The sequence below is a fragment of the Hyperolius riggenbachi genome, chromosome 1 (genome assembly GCF_040937935.1).
Source record: "Hyperolius riggenbachi isolate aHypRig1 chromosome 1, aHypRig1.pri, whole genome shotgun sequence".
Classification (NCBI taxonomy): Eukaryota; Metazoa; Chordata; class Amphibia; order Anura; family Hyperoliidae; genus Hyperolius; species Hyperolius riggenbachi.
Window position 1 is genome coordinate 104,358,943 of NC_090646.1, and position 23,641 is coordinate 104,382,583.

Here is a 23,641-nt window from a genome sequence, read left to right on the forward strand (position 1 = left end):
TGGGATGGACTGAACAGGCACAATTTGGCTCAGGTGTGAATTAAAGGTGGAGTGCCTGAAGGGGTACCTTCCCCCAGGCATTATAAGCAAGAGCAGGAGAGCTGCTCTCTCTTTCTGCCCAAATAGGATACAAGAAACTCTTCTAGGATACAGGAACCTCTTCATTCTCGCAGGATCAAGGGCTGGTAAGTGTTTGTTATTTTCTTACTACAGTAGAATCCCTTTGTGTTAAACTTCAAAGATCCTTCCCAATTAGCTACCATATCTGGAGTTGCTGTACCAAAATCAGCTATGCATTGTATATTCCTCCGGCCGCATGGCCAGGTCCTGCGGACTGATTTCCCCATATGCCGGTGCTTTCATAACGGAGTTTACTACAAGGAGATTCTACTGTATGTGATCTATCATTTAGCTAGCTTTTTACTCTGTACCATGTCAGGCATTGAAGAATAAAAGCAGCAGGGAGGCTGCTAAAGATGGGTGAACTAATGGGGGAGGGGCAGCTAATGTCCTTGCTGATCAGAACAAAGCCACATGGTAGGTGAAGTAATCAGTTGCTTTACACAGAACAATGGTTAGCATTTATTTGGGATACAGAAAAGTTTTTAAGCAGAGTGTTGCTAATTACTGGCTAATGAATTACTTCTATGCCTCACCTACTTTGCCTTACAATCACATTAAAGCAGTCATTAGCCAGAAATAGGGAAAGGAAGAAGCGTTCCAGCACAGAAGAGACACAGGGATGGAGTGGCTTACAGGGGTTTATAATATGCCCAGGTTCATAAATAGAGGCTGAGGAGACAGATAAATCAAAGCCCAGCAAAGGCTAGTAAAGTAATAGCTTTCATATAGAACAGCCATCAATACAAATGGAAACAGTGTCCTAGGTAAGTAACTGGTTAGCTATTCTTTAGAATATGTAAGAAACCAGGACAAGCCCTTTATTACCAAGCAACCTAACTGCAGGATAGGTAAGTTTCATGTTATTCCTTTGCAGCATGAAGGCATACGCATATTTGATATTTACTCTGCGAATCGCGACGCTACGGAATATATGGCGATTAATAAACCAAGAAGAATAGTTACTTACAGGAAGCTGCAGGTTCCAATCTGGCCTGCACATTCCTACTGAGCTAGCTAGTGGAGCAGGCCACGCACTGCACAGTCTGCCTTTCTTTGTACTTGTGATAGTAATTGTGATCCATACTTAAACCCAATTCAATTCACAATTGATCAAAGGTTATGGACTGCTGAAGGGTGTAATTGAAAAATATTGGTACAGTGTATGGCTACCTTATCTGTAGTACAGGAAAGATTACATACAAAGGTTTAGGTCTCATGCATACCGAACGCGGTAAAAAATTGATGCGTTTTAACTAATCAGTTGTCCCCATAGTAGTGCACTGTGCAAAGTTTTCAGTTAAAGGGATGTGAGCTGAACTAGGGAATGGCCTGCATATCGCCATTGCTCCAGTCTTAATAGACAGAAGAGCAGTTTGGTATCAGAAATCCTTTGTTAGCACAGGGTGGGGTCTTAGTGCAGCCGCCCCTCCCCCGCCCCCATCCCTTTTTTGAGACGAGCAGCTTCTGCATCAGAAGTCCCTTGTTAGCACAGGGTGGGGTCTTAGTGTGGTGACCCCCCCCCCCCCTTTCTGGTTAGGGCTTAGTACAAAAGTATGATAAGTAGCATTCCTCCAGTTGTACAGTCTGTAATAGTGAAGGGGGATATCTTGTAAGCAGGTTTTTTCAATACTCTGCAAATTTTCATATTTACCCACCCTGGTAGTATTGCACATTTGGTCAACTCCTACACAACTGTTTCAAGTAATTGGTCTGCAATGGTGATTTCACAATAGAAGAGCAGATCAGAGATCAATGCTGTTTAGGTGGGACTCAGTGAAGAGAATTAGCACATCCCTTTGATCAAAGCCAAACAAACTCATGGCAGACTATATTGTCCTGGAGCAATGATCACTTCTATAGCTGGAAGAGTAATAAAGTCTGTCACCCCAGAGAACAAAGCTGACTAGATTCCAGCCTGACCCAGAAGCAGGCTGCCAAATAAATCTGACTAGGATAATTTAACTCAGTGGGGGAAAATAGCTGACAGATATTATGATACTTAGAGTGAGATTACCTTTGATAAGTAGTAACTTGTATTAAAATTCAGCCAAAGACATAAAACTGCTGCTTTAAGTTTCTCCACAGCAGTGATATAAGCTATCTGCATAGAGCCTGTAGGCAGAGGGGTAGTCCTGCCAAAGGGAGCTGTACAGGAATGAGAGGAGCTCTTAATTAAACTTGCTATTGCTATTGTTTTACCATAAGTGCTAGGATATAGTAGGCTGGAGGACAACTACCAGACCTCAAAAGGAATGATACACGTATGTAATGTATGTGTATGCATGTTCCAGGGTGCATATGCACGTGTAGGTGGGTGCATGCATGTATATATGTACATGTGTGGTGTGGGGTGTGGATGTAGGTATTTATTTATTTATACGGCACTGTGGTATGTATGCTTAACTGTATACACATGGGTGCATTTGTGTAGATGTATGTGTATGGATGTATGTATGTAATGCATGTATATATAATACGTATTTGTATGCGTATATGTATGTATGTAGGTATTTGTATATGTGTATGTACATGTGTGTGCGTGTGTATGGTGTAATATGTGTGTATGTGTATATATGTATGTATGTACGTACGTACGTACGTACGTACGTACGTACGTACGTATGTATGTGTATATATATATGTATGTGTGTAGACATGTATATATATCTATATATATATAGTGTGTATATTACACTGCGCATACCCTACTTACATACTCGATGGTATTGTAGGGTACCTTATATGTTCTGTACAAAGTGTAATTTCTATACCTTCGTGTTACAGCCCTTGTAAGGCGGGGGGTTTCAGTCATTCCTCAGCATGCACTTAAACTTACACTTAGGAGGAGCAGAATTACCCCTAAGGATACTGCATCATATGCTACATCCATTATAACCGCTGAATATTGCGTGGTATAAATTATATAGGATTGTCAACAAATGCAATGAGCATCACATCATAGAATATATGTCTTATATACACTCCTTACTACATAAGATATTGCTACATTACCAATATACCCAGATTATATGTTAAATATAGTATAAACATTAATTGCTGATTAGGGATGTTGGTTATAATAACATATAATAATAATAAATTGCACGCATGTATAGTGGGGTAGGTATATACTCACACACACACACATATGGTGTATGTGTGGGGGTAGGTAGGTAGGTATTTACTTGTTACTTGCTTGTTTGTTGGGTTGGTGAAGCACCAGCGGATTGCGCAGTGCCGAGGTATGCGTAAGGGTATACGTATGTGGGTGTTTGGGTAGACGTATGTGTGTGGATGTACATGTGTTGGGATAGATATATATATATATATATATAGATATAGATATATATATATATATATATATATATATATATATATATATATATATATATATATATATATATATATATATGGAATTTAGTTAAATGTACAGGAGCTTATGTGGGTGTATGTCCTCATATGTAGGTTTATACGTGTATGTATCGTGGGTGTATAAATACGGGTGTAAAGTTTACCTAATATACCTTCATGGTATGGTCCTAGTAAGGCACCCTCCAGCATGCAGTTAAACCTACACTTAAAATGAGCAAATTTACCCATAAGAGGACTGCATCATATGACACATCTAGAATAACTGCTGGTCATTGCAGGGTATACATTATATTGGATTGCCAAAAAATACATAAATAAATATAAATAAATAAATAATAATAATAATAAAAAAAAAAAAAAAAAAAAAAAAAAAATGCAATGAGGATTGCATCATAGAATATATGTCTTATATACACTCATTACTAAATTATAATTTTGGTAAATTATATACCCAGGGTATACAGTGAATACAGTATAAACATTAATCACTGATTTGGGATCTTCATAAGCCCCCCCCCTCCCCCTGTATTTTGCCCCCCCCCCTTTTTTTCCCCCTCCTATATTGATCAGTGACCTTCCCTCAGAAAATATTTCAGAAACTAATGCAACGATGAAACAATGCCATGATGGCCCATCTTATGTAGAATTCTCAATATTCAAAACAAAACCGGGCATTGTGCTCACGGTAATGTCTTAGTGCAGTATAAATGCGTTAGATGCTACAAAATGACCATCGCATCAACGGGCACAATTACAACAGCCCCTCTATGTAAAGGGGATATTACATTACGCATATGAAGTATTTACCGACTCAGGGTCATTTAAACGTTACACGAAGGACCGGTATAGTTGGTTATATGCATTGAACCATATAGCGGTAAGAAAAACCAAACTTACGTTCATCCACACCTGGCAGAGTGGTAGCTGCTGGAAAATGTGGGATTGGGGCCGCGTCGCGTCACAAATTTGGTTGCCGCACTATGTTCGCCCACACCTGGCAGAGCACTAGCTGCAGGTGGAGGGCTAGGGCCGAGGCACATTGCAAGTTTGTCGACGTTCTGTACGCAGCCTAACCTGGCTGACCACTAGCCGCAGGAAAGGGCGTTTGGGGGGGGAGACTCCGATGCCCATTGGACAGTCCTACTCCCATGCTTGGCGGAACAGTAGCCGCAAGTAAAGGTGTACGAAGGAATGAGGCCATTTAGCCAAAAGCGCAGGGCGACAACAGCCCCAAACACTTGGCAGAGCACTAGCTGCAGGTATGTGTGCATATGTATATACAGATATATATTTAAAAAAAAAAAAAAAAAAATCTAGTGGTAGCGTTAATACATGCTCGTTTGGTGTAGATATAGTCTCTTTACATTCTAGGTAAGTAACACATGCCGTTGTTTTGTCCCCGTCTCGGATCATGGGAAGGGGACAGTGGCCGGGGCAGGTAAGAGGGGACTTGGAGGTACACTGGTTTAGGTTCCCAGGGGCAAAGGTGGAAGGACTAGGCCAAAAAAAAAAAAAAAAAAAAAAACCTGACATATCTAGCCAGGGTTAGGGAGTAGCCAGATATAGTCATAAGACACATAGGGGGAAACAAAGTAGGGACAAAGCCAATGCATCTCCTGATGCTGGATATAAAATAACTTTTAGACAAGCTAGTCAGGAGCTCCCACGGGCAACCATTATATGGTCCGAAATGATCCCGAGATCTAACTGGCGCCCACCTCCCCGGAAAGAATCTTAAATTTTGAAATTTATAGCACAAAAGGGGGGCATAGCCATCCGTCACAGATTGCTAGAGAGTCAGGAGGGGCATTTTCAAAATGATGGGGTTCACCTGAGCGTTCTGGGTAATGAGATTTTCTGTCTGGGTTAGGAGAAGCCCTAGAAGCCGCGCTCTGTTTGAGGGCGGGCATTCGTCCTTGAAGCGGCAAGCCCGAATGCCGTGGCGGGTCCGTGACAATGCCGGCCTGGACGACATCGAAACCAGAAGTACACACCGCGCTTGGCGAACGGAGTAAGGCATTTTATGCTAAGAGTGCATAGTGCTGGTTATGATATATGGGTGCCATGGAGGCACAATGGTTTCTGGGTCATTAAACTAGGTGGCTCTAGGGTGGGTCATCGACTGGTTAATGGCACCATGGGCGTCACTGGCAAGGTTCAGTGGCGCAAAGTTTAATGGGTGTCACTGGCGCGGGTCAGTGGCACAAGGTTTTAGCGCAAGCCGGTGGTTGGTACTGTGACATTCACGAAGATGAAAGGCATTGTCACGGGACCTGTCAGAGCACGGTTTACACAAGTTATTCTTATTATTATTGCTTAATGCATGATTGATTTAATTGTTTTTCTAGATTGTATTATCTTAAATCTGTATTAAAGCTGTGGCCTTTAAACTCCAATTGGGTGTCATGGCTTTATTTCAGGTAAATGGTAGGTCCGTCCTGTATGGGCCCTGCCCGGTCAAGTAACACGAGAGTTCAGGCACAGCTGGAACGAAAGGGGCATGACTGGGCGGGCCCCTGGGATGGACTGAACAGGCACAATTTGGCTCAGGTGTGAATTAAAGGTGGAGTGCCTGAAGGGGTACCTTCCCCCAGGCATTATAAGCAAGAGCAGGAGAGCTGCTCTCTCTTTCTGCCCAAATAGGATACAAGAAACTCCCACCCACCCTCCCTGTGCACCGCTTGTCAGAATCCCGCAAGTGGCCACATGGGTGTTGGGAACATACCCTAACTATGCTACCCTTGTTGTATCCTAACAGATTCGTCACAGCAAGAGGCGGGTCCGTGACAATGCCGGCCTGGACGACATCGAAACCAGAAGTACACACCGCGCTTGGCGAACGGAGTAAGGCATTTTATGCTAAGAGTGCATAGTGCTGGTTATGATATATGGGTGCCATGGAGGCACAATGGTTTCTGGGTCATTAAACTAGGTGGCTCTAGGGTGGGTCATCGACTGGTTAATGGCACCATGGGCGTCACTGGCAAGGTTCAGTGGCGCAAAGTTTAATGGGTGTCACTGGCGCGGGTCAGTGGCACAAGGTTTTAGCGCAAGCCGGTGGTTGGTACTGTGACATTCACGAAGATGAAAGGCATTGTCACGGGACCTGTCAGAGCACGGTTTACACAAGTTATTCTTATTATTATTGCTTAATGCATGATTGATTTAATTGTTTTTCTAGATTGTATTATCTTAAATCTGTATTAAAGCTGTGGCCTTTAAACTCCAATTGGGTGTCATGGCTTTATTTCAGGTAAATGGTAGGTCCGTCCTGTATGGGCCCTGCCCGGTCAAGGCAGATCCCCCCCCCCCCCCCCTTGCTTTAGTGTATATAGGCAGATCCCCTTTTAGTGTATATAGGCTAGGCAGATAAATAGTGTATATAGGCACCAGCAGATCCCCCTTTAGTGTATATATAGGCACCCCTAACTGCCCCCCCCCCCTTTCACGGGAGGCAGTTGGGAAACCTTACTTCTCTGCTTGACTTGTCCGCAGTGTAGCTGGGGACAAAAGACGGTCAGGACTCAGAAGTGACAAGTCTCTGATTTGAGGCAGAGCAGCCCCACTGAAGCAGGCCATCCAATCATACATTGCCTGCGAGCGAGGGGCAGCACTACTGACACTCAGGGCTCACACACGCTCCGAAAGAGGCAGCAGCAGGTTCCTGGAGTCTTCGCCCCCATCACCCTTAGTGGGACAGGGAGGGCGCAGAGGTGGAGCTACTTGCAACAGTCACAGACGGACTCAGAGCTCGCAGCCAGGTAGAAATGCGGCCAGGGCCAGTCCAGAGTAGATGAATGCACATGCACCCCCAAGGAAGCCGGCGTCCTGAGCAACCGCTTCCGTCGCTCAGGTCAAAGGCCGGTCATGCTAATAACCCGCCTGTCTTAAAAATGTGTAAATTAAAATTTCATGTCATTAAAATGTTTTTTTTCTCAGATTTTTTTTCTTTAGAAATATTTCTCCCTCTACTCTTGCAATAAAATATTACTAATAACACAAACTGCGCCAACCAATTAGCCACTGTCCGGCTGCATCACAAGGACTATTAATACCATGTTTTTTTCAACTATCTGAGTGTTCGCTATCTGAGGGTTTCAGTCTTGTGTTGATGGAATATGCACTTTTGACAGCGCTCCTCGAAATTCAATAACGCTTGGGTCACAAATATCCCTTTGATACTTTTGGATGGAAAACTGGCCTGATATTTGTGACCCAAGCGCTAAACACACCTGATCTCCGAGGTGGATGCTGTATGATGAACTGTTATTGAATTTCGAGGAGCGCTGTCAAAACTGCATATTGCATCTTGCAACAAAATACAGCAAGACCCCAAACTCAGGCTTCCGGAAGTCTCAATTAACCGGCATGCCACAGGTGGATAACGGGGGCTGAACTTTTGCAATGTACAGGGTTTAGGCACAGCAAAAGTGACTTAGCCTACCTCCAGGTGCCGCCTTTTACACTTGTGCAGCTTCCAGCGGCTTCCCTGCATCCATGTATGGGTCCTGGCATGTCATGTGACCCGCATCAGGTCAACTGACATGCCGAGACCCGTACACAGAGGACGCCAGAAAGCCGCAGGGAGCTACAGGAAGTATAGAAGGCAGCTCTTGGAGGATTGGCAATTTGCTTCTGCTGCACGAGGGGAGGTTAGTGTTATTTTCAAAACAAAAAAAGAGAAGAAAGATAATTTATATTGCACGTCGAGTTGCAGGTGCTAGCACTGGAAAATAGTTCAATTCGATAAACACACCACCGAGCACAAAACCAGCATAAGCTGCGCACTGCAACTTCACAATTGGATTCACTAGAAAATGTTATACATTTATTGAAAATTTCTCAAAAGGACATAATTTTACATTATAAAAATATGTACTCAAGCAAAACAGTTCACTGTGCTGCACTGCTAACAGACACCCCACCTACCACCCTGATAAAACTGATTAGATGATACAATGATCACTTTAAAACGATCCCATAAAAGCTTAAGTATGAGAGAGCTGGCTTAGACAAAAGTTCAGAAGCTGAAAAATTCCAACTCATACCAGGATCGTAGAAAAATTGTATAAATGATCATCATACAGTATAAACATCAATACCATATAACAAGATCATTTTGGCCAATAATAGGATTACACAAATAGTATTATGTGAGGTAATTCAGCCTCAGGGCATAAATTGCCCACCACTAATCAAAAGGCTGACTGTTGGAAAAAAATATACACTCAGGCCTGGAACCCACTGAAAACCGCAAACGCAAACGCTAGCGTTTTGTCTGAGCGGTTTGCAAGCGGATTCATGCGCGTTTTTGGTCGTGTTTTGCAACATTGTATTTTTTTCCCCAGCGGGTGCCTAGCGTTTTGCGTTTTGCGTTTTTATCCTGATTGGTCCTGTGAATTATTTTTCATTTTGTTACAGTGTGCTTAACCGCAAAACGCTAGCAAAACCGCTCAGTTTAGGTTTTGCTGAGCGTTTCTGCTAGTGTTTCAATACTTTACATTGAAGCGCTAACGCTCCCAAAATGCTGCAGGTCCTGCGTTTGCGTTTCTGAGAAACGCAAACGCTCCTGTGGAAGTTGCCCCATCCATTAACATTAGCCCAGCGTTTTGGCAAACTGCTAGCGTATCGCAGTGCTGCCAAAACGCTGCCAAAAGCGCTCCTGTGGGTTCCAGCCCTCACAGAGGTTAGTAAAAAAAAGTTTTTAAAGACCAATATGATCACTGATGATCATACATGCTGACTATATAACAGTCTTAATACTAAATGGCCCAGGATCAATATAGCACATAGGATATGAGGGCTAGCCACTGCATTCATATAGATTGATATAACATAATACTGACTATTAATCCCTTAACCTATAATATTGTAAAGAACTAATTACGGACTATAGATTGATTAAACGCTGCTTAATTCTGAACACTCATGCACCAAAGCATGTATTGGGATTTTCCTCAGTCTGCAGACCCATATAGCAGCACCGTTCATATAGTGCATTGTGATTTTTAAGCTCTGTGCATAGAGTTGTATATCAAAAAAAGAGAGTTCCAAAAAAAGGGGAAGATGTATTAAATCCGATCAGAATACAACACTACAGGCCTCAATAGGTGTCGCAATCCAGTAGATTCTTAGGGCTTAAAGCGGACCCAAACCAGACATTTTTTTAATTCAAAATATTTAGTTGCACCACTCTGACACATACAAATATAAATAAACACTCCTTCAAGCCTATGAGCATTTCAGTGCATGCTTTTCACCCTTCTCTTTTCATAACTGGGGTTATACAGGTGGCAGCCATTAGCAATTCCACCTTTGCTGGACACCATCTACTCCACCAGTTTGCCGGATTATTTGCCGGCAATATGAAAGGAAGGGAGGGGTTTCTCCAATAAATGTAAAATATTTTATATTTGTCATCATGCAGCTGAAAAAAGGCTGCTATTTATTATTATAATTTAGAAAATCGATTTTATTTCTGAAATCTTGTATTTTTAGTTTGAGTCTACTTTAAGGTCTTTTTGAAAGGCCCAGATATATATATAGTCCTTCAAACAAGACATGAACTTTCGCTTTTCACAAGCTCAAAATGTAGTAGCAGCCATTAAGCAAAGCATCCTGTGCATATAACTTCCAACTTCCTAGCTTTTTGGAAAAATACTGCTGATAGAATTTTCCAATCCAACAAAGTACATGGCCTATGGGCCTTATACTACAACAGTTAATGTGTATCATCAACTTCAAAAATAGCATATTAAGCCAGCGTATTCAGAATGTTATATCATATGCGCATATGTTCAGAAAAAACAGTCCATAAGTAGCTCACATGAACTGTAGATCTGCCCTATTTAATGGGAAGGGGAGCTGCAAGATAAAAGGAAAGGACAATAGTCAACCATAAGCTAAATGCAAGTACTCCATGGGTGTACCGTGTAGCCGGGTCATACACGATAAAAAAAAACCTAGAAAATCTATGGATTTTATTGTATTTATTATTATAAAAAATGATCTACTGTATAAGAAATTGAAAAAAAAAAAAACTATAAATTTTTCATTTTTTTCTGATTGAATGTGTTGGAAACATCAAATAGAAAAATAAAAAACAAAATTTTTTATTGGACAATTTGTTTGATATTTTTGGAAAAATTGATTATATGTATGTATGGTATATTTGTTTGATTTCTCAAATTATTCAATCAAGCAGAAAAATCAGATTTCGCTGGCTGAATTTTTTTTGTTTTGTTTGTAAAGAATTGTGTATAGGCACCCTTACACGCAGGCTTTGCTTTTAGTTTGCATTTAATACATCTACAAAAAATACATTTAAGTAGTTTTTGATTGTTGACTTTGTCTTTAAAATGCATTGTGAGTGGAAAAGAATCTGCAACCCTACAATTAGGGTTACTTGCATCTGCTTATTTAGTACATAGGACTCTATAAGGAGCTTTGAATTACTGTGCTGGAAACAAAACGTAATTTATTTGGAAGTTGCAGTTTATGAAACAGGCACAAGATGGCGCCATCTAGGTAATGCCATGTAGTTTCATGCTGCTAATTCCCTAGTAGAGATGAGTGTTGATTCAATATTTTGCTCTGAAGTCACCTGGGCTGATCTGATACTTTGCATGGGGATGATCAGGGGTAAATCAATAGGGGATGCAGATGTTGCAAATGTGCCGGGGTCCTTGGAACCCCCACTAGGGGGCCCTCCCTCAACTGCAGCATTAGTCCTTCAATGGTGTTATGCTGCTAATGATCACTTCTCTAATCTCTATATGCTTTGGATAGTGGTAATCATTAACAAACTGTTCCCTATCCCCTTCTTACACCTCTCCACCACACCTACCACAGTACATATCAACTTCTATGTGTAGAATACTGAGGGGGTCCAATATAAAACTTTTCCGCAACAAAACTACGGTACGTTTTACATGAAGCTGCAATCTTATCACTGACACACATTATGTAAGCCATATACTCCATACTATGTGATGCCACAGTAGTGTGGACTGACTATAGTCTCCTATGTTAAGGAACCCAAAGTTATTTGCCATAGACAAAAGTCCTTCAGTAGGATGTTAATGACATGTACTGTGAATATAGAGGGCCATATGCAATTCGAGGAGATAAGAAGCTGAAAACATGTGAGCTTCTTATCTCCTCACATCGCTCAGGATTTACCAGCAAATTCAATTGCCAGTTTCACCTGAGCGATGTCCTTGCGTAAAGGAGCATAACTCAGGCGAATACTACGTATTTGCTGAGCGATGCTCCTGTGTGGCCAGCGATGTGGAGCGAGGCATTAGTGCTGGGGAGCTGTCTTTCAGCACAACACCACTGCAGCCTCGCTCCCCAGGAGATGCGCGCACATCGTCGCAAGAGCCAGCGCATCGTCGCAAGAGCCAGCGCATCGTCGCAAGGCTCTTGCCCGTCGTCTCCAGGGAAATTCTGAAAAAACATACCTCAATCGTTCCGTCTCGCTGCATGTCCCACGCCGCTCCTCCGCTCATTCTTCCTCAATCTCTGTGAGTATTCTTGGAGCCCGGCAAAGCATCTTTGAGTCTCCCACCGGGGATCCCCATTCATCCACTAGGTGGCCCAATAAGAATCATCCTGATTCTAATTGGACCAATGAGAATCAGGATGATTCTCATTGGGCCACCTAGTGGACGAATGGGGAGCCCCGGCGGGAGACTCAAAGATGCTTTGCCGGGCTCCAAGAATACTCACAGAGACAGAGATGAGTGGAGGAGCGGCGTGGGACATGCGGCGAGCCGGAACGATGGAGGTATGTTTTTTTGTTACATTTTAAATAGGTAAGGAGTCAAAACTGACTCCTTTACCTATTTAAATCAGTGGCATCTGGGGTTTCCTTAGTAAAGGAGGCTCCCAGATGCCAAAAACAGCCCGCAGACACAGGCGATAGGTCTTTTCGCCTGCTCAGAGCAGATGAAAGGTTAACATCAATGTTTGGCGGGAAGCATCGCTTCCCGGGGGGTGCAAAATGCAATTGCATGGGGGGAAAGGAACTTGCTGGGTGATTATATTGCCCAAGTGAGTTATTTTCCGCCCTGGGGGGTGTTAAATGCAATTGCATTAGGCGACCTTGCTGACGCCTAGTTGAAGAACTCGCCAGCACTTAGCGCTGGCGAGTTTGGTAATTGCATAGGGCCCAGAGTGTGATAAAGTAGTTGTTAGAGCAGGGATGAAGGAAGAGGAGAGCTGGGAGATAGGATAAGAGGGAAAAGGGCCCAGCGCACATGAGGCTAGGCTTTAGAGATTAGTGAAGAAAGTTGCTGTTCAGGTAGAGCAGTGAAAGCCTTGTGTGTTTGGGGCTCTTTCTATATTTTGTTCATACCAAATTAAAGATAAGTATAGTATTAATAAATATTCAATTTATTAATTGTTAGCTATGGTTGTTTTATTTCATATGCACTAAAATCTAAATTCCCTGATAATACAATGAGTTAAAAAAGAAGGTTACCTTATCACATGGTATGGTCTGTCCGGCCACCTCTGCTAATTTCTGGTAATCTGCTTCGGTGATGTTGCACGGGTCTTTCTTAAATACAGCATCTGACAGTTCTTGCCATATTCCATTGCAGTCCTTCTCACTTCAGAAAGAAAAATAAGCTGGTTGGCCAGGTTGCCCAGTCAGACTAGCATGATATCAGATTAAAGTGGGATTATACTCAAAATATTTTTTTCCTCTAAAACATAAACCACTTGACCACTACAGATTGTTTTCCCCTTATGGACCAGAGAAATGTTCACAATTCAGCGCTCATTCATTTGTCAATAACTTTATCACTACTTATCACACCCAAATGATCTATACATTATTGCCTGACGTCACTAGATCAGCTGAGGGTAGGAACCATGGACACCCTGCTTTGCCAAGACAGTAGGTGAAGATTACCTCACACGGTGGGGAGAGGTAAGATCTATATGCAGTACAATTGCAACAGAGGCAACATCTACATAGAACGTTAAACATCACAACATGAAACGTGTTACTTTTAAGATTGACAAGCTGTCTTAGCATTTGAGTAGGGGACAGTACCGTGGAGCATATACAGCTGTAAATACGCAGTAACTTTGCATCAAGTATGGTACATTTTATTTTAAGCTTTACTTTTTAACCTTTTATTACCTTTTTCATTAGGAAGTTTCCATTCCTTTTTGGCAAGATAAGTCTGAGAGGGATCCCTCCAGCCTGGATCTCCATTACTCACTGCAGTGAGAGTCTGAATGGTGTGTGTGAGTGGAGGGGACAGATACTATCAAGTTGTATTATTACTGTTTACAGCTGTTTCAAACTGCCAAAAAAACAAGCAGCAGCTACTTCCAGTGACATCACCTGTCAGCAGTAAAAATGTCACCACCATGTGATCAATGTCAGAATGTAAATCAGGGAGATGAAAGCTTTTACAATGGGCAAACACTGACTAAATCATTTATACATAACTATTGTAAAAATAAAGCTCTTTTTTATTACATTATTTCACTGGAGTTCCTCTTTTAGGCCTCTTTTCCACGGACTGTTGGACTGTGTGCTCAGCAAGCATTTACCAGGCTGCAGTGAGCAGTTACCAGGCAGCAGCAAGCAGTTGTGAGAGTTTGAGAGGCATTTCACTGCCTATCAACAGTCCGTGGAAAAGAGGCCTAAGTCACAACTGCTTGCTGCTGCCTGATAACTGATTGTTGCTGCCTGATAACTGCTCAATGCTGCCTGGTAACGAGTACGAGATGAATCGGCGTTGGGAGACTTGGGCGCAAGATTCAGCTGCCGCACAAGTCCCAGGAGTGGTAATTACTATTCCCCCTCCAGCCTGCCATGGATAGTGGGGAATGATGTAATTCGGCTTCCAGCTATAGCTGGAAGCCGAATTAAAGTGTTTTAAATGTAACTTCAGCTCAGTCTTCTGACTGCGGCGGCGAAGTTACACTCTGTGCGCTACTATAGCCGTAATTCCTATTCCAAGTCTCCTGCGCTGAGTTCTTAGTGTTCGCTGGTAACTGCTTGCTGAGCACACAACTCAACAGTCTGTGGAAAAGAGGCCTAAGGCCTCTTTACCACGGGCAGTTGATAGGCAGTGAAACGCCTCTCAAACTCTCACAACTGCTCACTGCTGCCTGGCAACTGCTCACTGCTGACTGGCAACTGCTCATTGCTACCTGGCAACTGCTTACTGAGCAAACAGTTCCACTGCCTGTGGAAAAGAGGCCTTAGACTTTGAAAAATAGTCAGATGGTTTTAGCTGTTACTTTTATGCTGCGATTAAAATGTACCTGGGATGGAAGAAGAAAAAAAATGTAGACATACCTGGGGCTTCCTCCAACCCCCTTTATGCTGATCACTCCCTCGCCGCCTTGATCCTCTGCTATGCGGGCCAGTAAATCCTCCAGTCCCCTCTAGTTGGAGCAGCCTGGCCGTGAATGCTCCCCCATTGCTCTCCCAGGGACATGAGCTTTCGGAGCACGACTAGTGCGCGTGCAGCCGGCCATGCATGTGCGGCTAAGGGTGACTTCATTGATGTAGTTGCGGGGGATGGAAGTGGCCCTGGGAGACAGCGAGGAACGGATCAGCCTGAAGGGGGGGTGGAGGAAGCCCAAGATATGTATATATTTTTTTCTTTTCAATCCATCTCAGGTTTCCTTTCTTGCTTTAGACTATAAATGACATTTGAGTATAATGTTACTTCAACCATTTAAGGACCGAGCTAATAGAAATCTACTCCCTGTTTTGGTGGGCTCCTGGTTAGCAGGGCGTAGATTTCAATTATCCGCCGCTGCACGCATCCGCTGTTTCCGTCGCTCCCGCTGCTTAATCCCTGCATCTCACTGGCTCTGCCTGTCTCTATGACAGCAGAGCCATGTGAGCCGGTCAGGAGCCGATTTCATTGGCTCCTGGCCCTGTCTTTTAATGTAAGCCGCTCCCATTGGCTTACATTGAAAGACAAGGTTAGGAGCCAATGAAAGCGGCTTCTGACCTGCTCACATGACTCTGCCATCATAGAGACAGCAGAGTAGATGGCCCATGATCCTGATGTACGGCGGTTGGGACGGGTACGTGCGGCATTTCATCGGGATTCTGCCGTTCCTGTACCAGCGGTCTCTGGTCTGGGAAATGTCTCAATAGACTGTTTCTTCGGCAAGCACTTCCATGAGCTTTTTCAGATAAGACATTTAGTTAGTGTGACCTGGCATCTTCAGGAATGATCACTGTAGAGACATGCTGTTGAGCTACAGATGAGTGGGTAAGGTCAGGGAGATATAAGTAATTATGCAGGATAAAAAAACACCTGATTGAATCCACTCTAGAGCGATTCGATTGGTCCATTTTAAAGCTGAATAAATTTGCATCAACTTGTCTGAAGAAGGCTTATTAGCCGAAAGCTTACTCTTTTTCTTTTAAGGCCTCTTTTCCACAGGCTGTTGAGCTGTGTGCTCAGCAAGCAGTTACCAGGCAGCAACAAGCAGTTACCAGGCAGCAGTTAGCAGTTGTGAGCGCTTGAGAGGCATTTCACTGCATATCAACAGTCCGTGGAAAAGAGGCGCAAGTTAGCCTATGAATGCCATCAACCTGATTCAAATCTTCCTGCTTCGACTGATGGCCAACACGTTGCAATACTCTACTGCTGCTACTTAATCTGCATACATAATTTGCATAATCCAGCATCAACTCGGAGTTATTTACATCTTGTTGACCAACCCTACTGATGAGCAGCCAATTTTGTTCAAAGCAGGGAGGGGAATAAGCAGGAGGCTTCTTGCTGCAGGAACAAAATGTGCCTCACAAAAGTGGTTGTTCAGTAGAGATTTCACCTGACAGACCATTAGGGCTTATTACCACAAGCAGTTCAACTGTGTGCCCAGCAAGCAGTTACGAGGAAGAAGCAAGCAGTTGTGAGAGTTTGAGAGGCATTTCACTGCCTATCAAATGCCTCTCAAACTCTCACAACTGCTCACCGCTACCTGGTAACTGCTTGTTGCTGCCTGGTAACTGCTTGCTGAGCACACCGCTCAGAAGGCCGTGGAAAAGAGGCCTTAGTGATGTCATCATCAGCTATGTTGTGGGACACCTGTATTAGGCCTCCTTTCCACGAACTGTTGAGCTGTGTGCTCGGCAATCAGTTTCCAGGCAGCAGCGAGCAGTTGTCAGAGTTTGAGAGGCATTTCACTGCCTATCAACAGTTCGTGGAAAGGAGGCCTAAATGCTTAGTTTTGACAATAACCTTAAAGGTCATCTCAGATGGTGAGAATGTAGCTTCTGTACTCAGTCACCTTCAGAATGACTAGATGATTGGTAATCAATGTCAAAGTCATGTCCCATTTGCCTTTGGCAAAATGACTGTAACTTGACTTTAAAATTCCTTAGGCATCCTGTTTAGCAAGAAACAAGTGTAGAGTAGAGTTTAAGTATATTAACTTGCCTTTTACTTGCTTAATTTGGATTATCCATTTACAACAAGGGCCATTATGTATATAATTTGATTGGTAAGTTGTCATGGTGTATATGTTTGCATACAAAATGTGCATAATTCTGCATCAATTTTGGAATGACTTTCAGCTCATTGATCATCCCTAGTTTAACTTCTGGTGTTAATTATTAATGGCTATTGAATCGGTTGATAATTGTTTTCATTAAGGTCTCTTTTCCACTAACTGTTGATAGGCAGTGAAATGCCTCTCAAACTCTCACAACTGCCTGGTAACTGCTTGCTGAGCACACACTGCTCAACAGTCCATGGAAAAGAGGCCTCAGGCTGGGTGCACACTAAGCAGAATTACATGCATTTTTTAGTAATGCACTATTGAAAAACGCATGCAATTCTGATTAGTGTGCACCGAGCCTGAAACCTCAATAAAACACCCCTTTGAGGCTAGGTGCACACATAGCAGAAACGCTAGCGTTGCGGAAAACGGTGCGGTTTTGCCGCTAATGGAAGTCTATGGGCCGCAGGATAAAAACGCACATTAAAAAACGCATATGTGTTTCTGATGCGTGCATTTTCAAAAACGCTGGTTTTGTTGCATAATCTTCAAAAATGCAGCTAAAACGCACATAATGAAAGTCAATGGAAACGCAATGGTATGCATTTTCCATGCGTTTTTCTATACGTTTTTGTAATAAAAATTTTTTGATGTATTTACGCCTCCTTTTGTCTGCCTAGTGATTTGTATAAAACTCAAAAGAAACACGCATAAAAAATGCATGCAAAACGCATATGCGTTTTGTATATGCGAACCGCAAAAGCATTAAAACGCACGTAAAACGCATCTGCGGTAAAAAATGCAAACAGCAAAAACGTAAACACAACATAAAATGAAACCAAACATAAAACGCAGCATTTTACGTTTTGTGTGCACCCAGCCTTATTCAGTATATTGCTGTTGTATTCCTCTGCAGCAGATGACCAGTGATGCTCAAATCCGAATCCGGGTGAATCCAGATAGTTGCTATCTGGATTTCACCCAGATACCTGTGCGGGGGGTGTCAAGCTTACCTGTCTGACGTCTTCTTCGGTCCGTCCCTCGGTGCCTCCCACAATGCGTTTGAAGCGGCGGTCACGTGACTACAAACACTACCCCCTTCCGGGTTGAAGGAGGAAGTGTTTGTAGTCACATGATGCGCGTGGACCGCATCGTGGGAGGCGCCGAGGGAAGGAAGAAGACGACGTCAGACAGGTAAGCTTGACCCCCCCCTGCCCACCTCGCACAGGTTTACTTGGAGAAATCCAGATAGCAACTATCCGGGTTTCTCCCTGATTCGTATTTGAGCATCCCTACAGATGACCTCCTTCCTCCATAGCACAATACATGTAGCTGGGCAGAGGCAGGCATGCATATCTGTAGGGGGATCAGGGCCTTTGCAGGGCCTGGGCACACTTTCCAAAAAAATGCAACAAAGCTGTGACATTTAGCAGTGGCTACATAACTCTTGCATTGCATGCAGTAGCCAAGGCAGCTTTGTAAAGAGCACTGCATCTATTGCTCTGCATGGACAGACCATCATTCACCACACTGACACAACATGGGGAAACCACAGCTCTTCTTGACAAGCAACAGAGAGAGAAGGATCAGGAAGATGAAGCTCTGATCTACCTTCACCAGTGTGTGAACCTCCCTGTTGGTGATAGAGACAGGTAGCATAAGGGCCATGGCAAATAGGCATACCACTGGCTGGGATCAATCTGATTGGCTGAGGAGAGGCAGTCTACAGGAAACAACTTTTGATGTTTTATCTATGGACCACTGTTTTGAACACTAACGATGCACCCTGCTCTGCCAACTCTCCCCAGCCTGTGCATACACAAAATTTTATTTGGCGTAGGTAAACTTCCAGCAGTGAGGGGCCCTTAACCATGGCCAGGCTGCTGATGTGAAAAGTCTGAATTCACACTTGTCTATCTGCATGAGCTTTCTAAGGCCTCCTTTCCACGGACCGCTGATGGGCAGTGAAATGCCTCTCAAACTCTCTCAACTGCTCACTGTTGCCTGGTAACTGCTTGTTCCTGCATGATAACTGCTTACTTCTGCCTGGTAACTGCTTGCTGAGCACACAGCTCAACAGTCCGTGGAAAGGAGGCCTGACAGTGTTGCATTCAGAGTTGCTCAAATCCGATCCGGGAGATAGCCGGATAGTCGGAGCAGTGCTTTTCAGTGCTGCTACCTTTGGGCGCAGCCAGCGCCGCCATAGACTGTAATGGGAATCAGTCTATAGCGGCGCTCAGTGAGGAAGATCGGCTCCGTCCGAAGACGGAGCCGAAGTTGCTTAAAAAACACAATAATTCGGCCTCCAGCAATCGCTGGAAGCTGAATTATTTCATTCCCCCACTATCCATGGCGGCCTGGAGGGGGAATAGTAATTAAAACGCCCCGGACTTGTGCAGAAGCAGGACCAGCCATATAACAGCTGGATCCTGCGCCCAAGTGTACCAGCGCCAAATTCACATGTACGCCGGATAGTTGCTATCCAGATATCTACCAGTAAAGCTGTGCAGGGGGGGGGGGGGGGGGGGGGGGATGTCAAGCTTACCTGTCTGACATCTTCTTAGGTATGTCCCTCGGCGCCTCCCAGGCTCCCACGATGCGCTCCACGCGCGTCACGTGATTACAAACACTTCCTCCTTCAACCCGGAAGTAGGAAGTGTTTGTACTCACGTGACCGTATCGTGGGAGGCGCTGAGGAACATACCTAAGAAGACGTCAGACAGGTAAGCTTGCCCCCCCCCCCCCAGCACAGCTTTCCTGGGAGATACCCGGATAGCAACTATCCGGATATCTCCCGGATCGGATTTGAGCAGCCCTGGTTGCATTGCTGTCAGGTGTGTTTTTTTTTTCTGCATATGAAAAAAGCAATCAAGAGTGAACTAGCCCATTGATTAACATTGGTTTCAGTTGTCCTATTCCAAAAACGTACAGCAAAACAAGTGTGGAAACGACTGTCATATTCTGCCTGCTACAACCAAAGCTGAAATATTAGTTTTAGGTGGGCAGGGCAGAGCGGGATCATTCACAAGGCAAACCTAGGCAGTTGCCTAGGGCCTGGAGAGAGTTTAGGGGCCCGGTAGATGCTAGCCCCATCAAATCTTTCTAAAAAAAAAAAGCCAGGTGACCATCAGCGGTGGGCTCATTCGCACTAGAAGCGCTTTTCTGAGCATTTTGCGATTGATTTTAAAATCTGATTTGATTAAAATCGCGGGAAAAATAGTGGAAAAACTATTTTTACTACGATTTTAATGAACGTGAATGGGAGCAATTTTAAAAAAGCTAATCAATCGCAAAACGCTCAGAAAAGCGCTTCTAGTGTGAATGTACCCTTACAGTCATGTTGATCCTTTTGCATCTGATTGCTCAGCTTCTACAAGAAGCTACCAAAGGGCTTAGGAATAGCCAGAGAAGCTGCCAAAGGGCCCTGGAGAAGAGAGGGCACAAGTGGTCCTTCATATGTTCACTATGTCTTTTATTTCCCTTCACACTGTGACTTTACTTCTGTGTCCATGTGCTGTAAACCTTTAGCGTAGCAAGTTTGAGTGTGAGACTCAAGACCAAGAATTTTGTGGTTAAAAAAATACATTTATATTGTTTATGTACAGCCTGGTTATTTAACCACTTCCCAACCATTGGTTTTTCCACTTAAAAACCAGAGCAACTTTCACATCTTGCTCCTCCCATTTGTTTTTTTTTTCCACCACAAATGAGGCTTTCTTTGGGTGGTACGTTTTGCTAAGAATTTATTTTATATGCATTTTAAAGGGAATAATAAGAAAAAAAAATGAAATAATTCATTATTTCTTCGTTTTTGGCCATTTGGGCCCGTTTCCACTAGCGCGAATTCGCATGCAGACAACTCATGCGGATTCGCATAGGCAATACAAGTGGATGGGACTGTTTTCACTTGTCAGTTTTCATTTGCGTTTTTATGTGCAGGATTTTTCTGCACGGTAGACCCTGCAGAAATGTGGAATGCAGGCGAATCGCAGGCAATGTATTTAATAGGGAAATCGCATGCGTTTTTTGCCGTGATTTCGCGTGCGATTTCGCATTGAAAGTAATGTAAATTGACACAGGCAGTGACATGGTTAAAATCGCATATACCCTGCCTATGCGAAATCGCATGCGAAATCGCGGCAAAAAAACGCATGCGGAATCGCATCCGCATGCAATTTTGTCAGCGGTGATATGCGGCGATACCGCACTAGTGGAAACGGGCCAGTTTTAAAATGAAATTTGCTGCTGTGGATAAAACTCACACATTTTATTTGCCCATTTGTTCCGGTTATTACACCAATTCAATTGTGTCCCTAGTACAATGTATGGTAATAATATTTTATCTGAAAATAAAGGTGTATTTTTTTCCATTCAGGCCTCTTTCACAGTAGGATGTTGCGTTTTGATGCAACGTTAAAGTCGCAACGCAAATTACAATGCAACGCCACCAAAAAGTCGCAACGCAACTTAATGCCCTGTTGTCGCATACAGTAGAGCATACCGGCAATGAAAAGTATGCTTCCAAGTCATTACTGAGCATGTGCAAACAGTCCAACGCAGCTAATAATGTGTATAACGCACTGCATGCAGTACTTTCACTTACCGTGCAGTGTTCGTCACCAACACAATGTGTGCACTGTGAATGGGGCATTGATTTTTTATTGCAGTGAGTTATTCTACGTTAAATGTTGTTTTAACGTGCAACTTTAATGTCACACTGTGAAAGAGGCCTTAGTGATTTTTTTATATTATATCACTAAATACAAGCCTTTATTTGCAAAATTAAAAGTAATATACCCTGATGACCTGCATGTTAAAAAGTCCATAAGGTAACTATTTGTTTTTTATTTTTTTCAATGGTGTTTGTTTTTTTGTTTTTTTTTACAAGTGTTTTATTTTGGTAACTATAGAGTAGGGGTGTAAGGGGTTAAAATGTAATAAAGATGTATGTATTTCTATATATAAAGTGTATATGTGGGTGCATTTTTACTTTTTGGCCACAAGATGGTGCTACACTTAACTGTCAAGACTGTAAACTGTAATCGGAACTATTAAAGAGACTCTGAAGTGAGTCTTAATTCCCGTTTTTAAATAGTATTTATGTAAAGCAGTATAGGGCATGCTAAACCGCCGCTATCCCGTGGCAAAACGAGGGGTTTATATTCTCCAAATACCCTCCTCTAGGTCCGGGGAGCGCTTCCTCATAGAGGCAGAGCATATGGCTGTAGCTCTGCCTCTTGACGCGTCAATCCCCGCTGATCGCCGCCTCTCCCCGCCCCTCTCAATCTGCCTTCACAGAGAGGGCCGGGGGAGAGGCGGAGATCGGCGCAGCAATTGACGCGCATGGAGGCAGAGCTGCAGCTCGTAGCTCTGCTTCCATGAGCAGCATATTACATATGTGCTATCGTACCCCCCCCCCCCCCCCCCCCCCCCATAACAGCAGTACCAAGCATCAGCACACAGCTGTCAGCAACACAAATTTGTAGTTTGCGGACCAGCAATGTCACCCAAGAGGATCAGGTCCCAATCGCCAACGGGCAACTTAGATCACAGGTGTGTAAAGAGTCTATAAAACTATGCACTCATAATAGCTCTTTAAAGGACAACTGTAGTGAGAGGTATAAGGAGGCTGCCATCTTTATTTCATTTTAAGCAATATCAGTTACCTGGCAGCCCCGCTGAGCCTCTGCCTATAATACTTCTAGCCATAGAACCTTGAACAAGCATGCAACAAATCAGGTGTTTCTGACATTATTGTCAGATCTGACAAGATTAGCTGCATGCTTGTTTCTGGTGTTATTCAGACACTTCAGCAGCCAAATAGATCAGCAGGGCTGCCAGGCAATGTGTATTGTTTAAAAGGAAATAAATATGGCAGCCTCCATATTTTTCTCACTTCAGTTCCCCTTTAAAGAGTAAACAAAGTCAATAAAATGCACTAGCGACAGCAGTGTGATTGCTGCGGTGTGCAGAGACATCAGCTGGCCTTACCCAATGGCTGGATAGAGAGACAGATAGTGGTAACATCTTCCCACAATGATGTTTTTCAGATTCTGGGTGGTTCCTGCTCCCTTCCATCTTTTGTTCTGCAGTTTTGTTGGACCGGCTGCCCAAGTTTCTCCAAGACAGGATGCCAATATTATAAGTGCCAGAGCAATTATGCTCCTTGTCCCAAGAAGATCACTCATTCTGTCTTCAGTATTTTCAGCACCAGTGTCAGCTAATTACTGCTCTGGTTTATGGATGTACTACCCACTGCCTCCTGTGTGCACAGCCTGACAAGTCCTGAGAGAGCTGGCTGCTGGATTTATATTCTGCTCATCCCACCCATTCTTCTTTTCAGATTGTTTACAGAAATGCAGCTCTTTTGTGAAATTGCCAAAGGCCAGAGCTCTCCCACCGTGTCAGCAAGTTTCTAGAAAGGGGGGAAATATGTCAAATATCCTAAGTGGCACCCTTACATTTTTCAACCTGTGATGACTGTTTAATTATCCACTTGTTCCCACGCTAGACTGTTACTTCTACAGTGTTTCTGTGTCATGTTGATAGCAGAGGTCTGAAGCATGAAGAGTAGAGGTCGCACAGAATGAGGGTGAACTGGTGATTCATGTTTGTTCACCTACTAAATGTCATATATACAGGATCTTCT

At 43.5% G+C, this 23,641-nt stretch overlaps 1 protein-coding gene across 1 annotated transcript in view; it reads right to left on the reverse strand.

Moving 5' to 3' along the window:
• The window catches only part of LOC137545909 (ADP-ribosyl cyclase/cyclic ADP-ribose hydrolase 1-like), a 49,194-nt gene extending 25,935 nt beyond the window's left edge, over positions 1–23,259 (reverse strand). Inside the window, exons 1-2 of the mRNA XM_068267686.1 lie at positions 22,984–23,259; positions 12,980–13,109 (exon numbers count right to left, since the gene is read on the reverse strand). Of these exons, the coding sequence (XP_068123787.1) occupies positions 12,980–13,109; positions 22,984–23,180 (327 nt within the window). The 5' untranslated portion in view covers positions 23,181–23,259. The remainder of the gene's footprint in view (positions 1–12,979; positions 13,110–22,983) is intronic.
• Between the last annotated feature and the right edge of the window lie 382 nt (positions 23,260–23,641).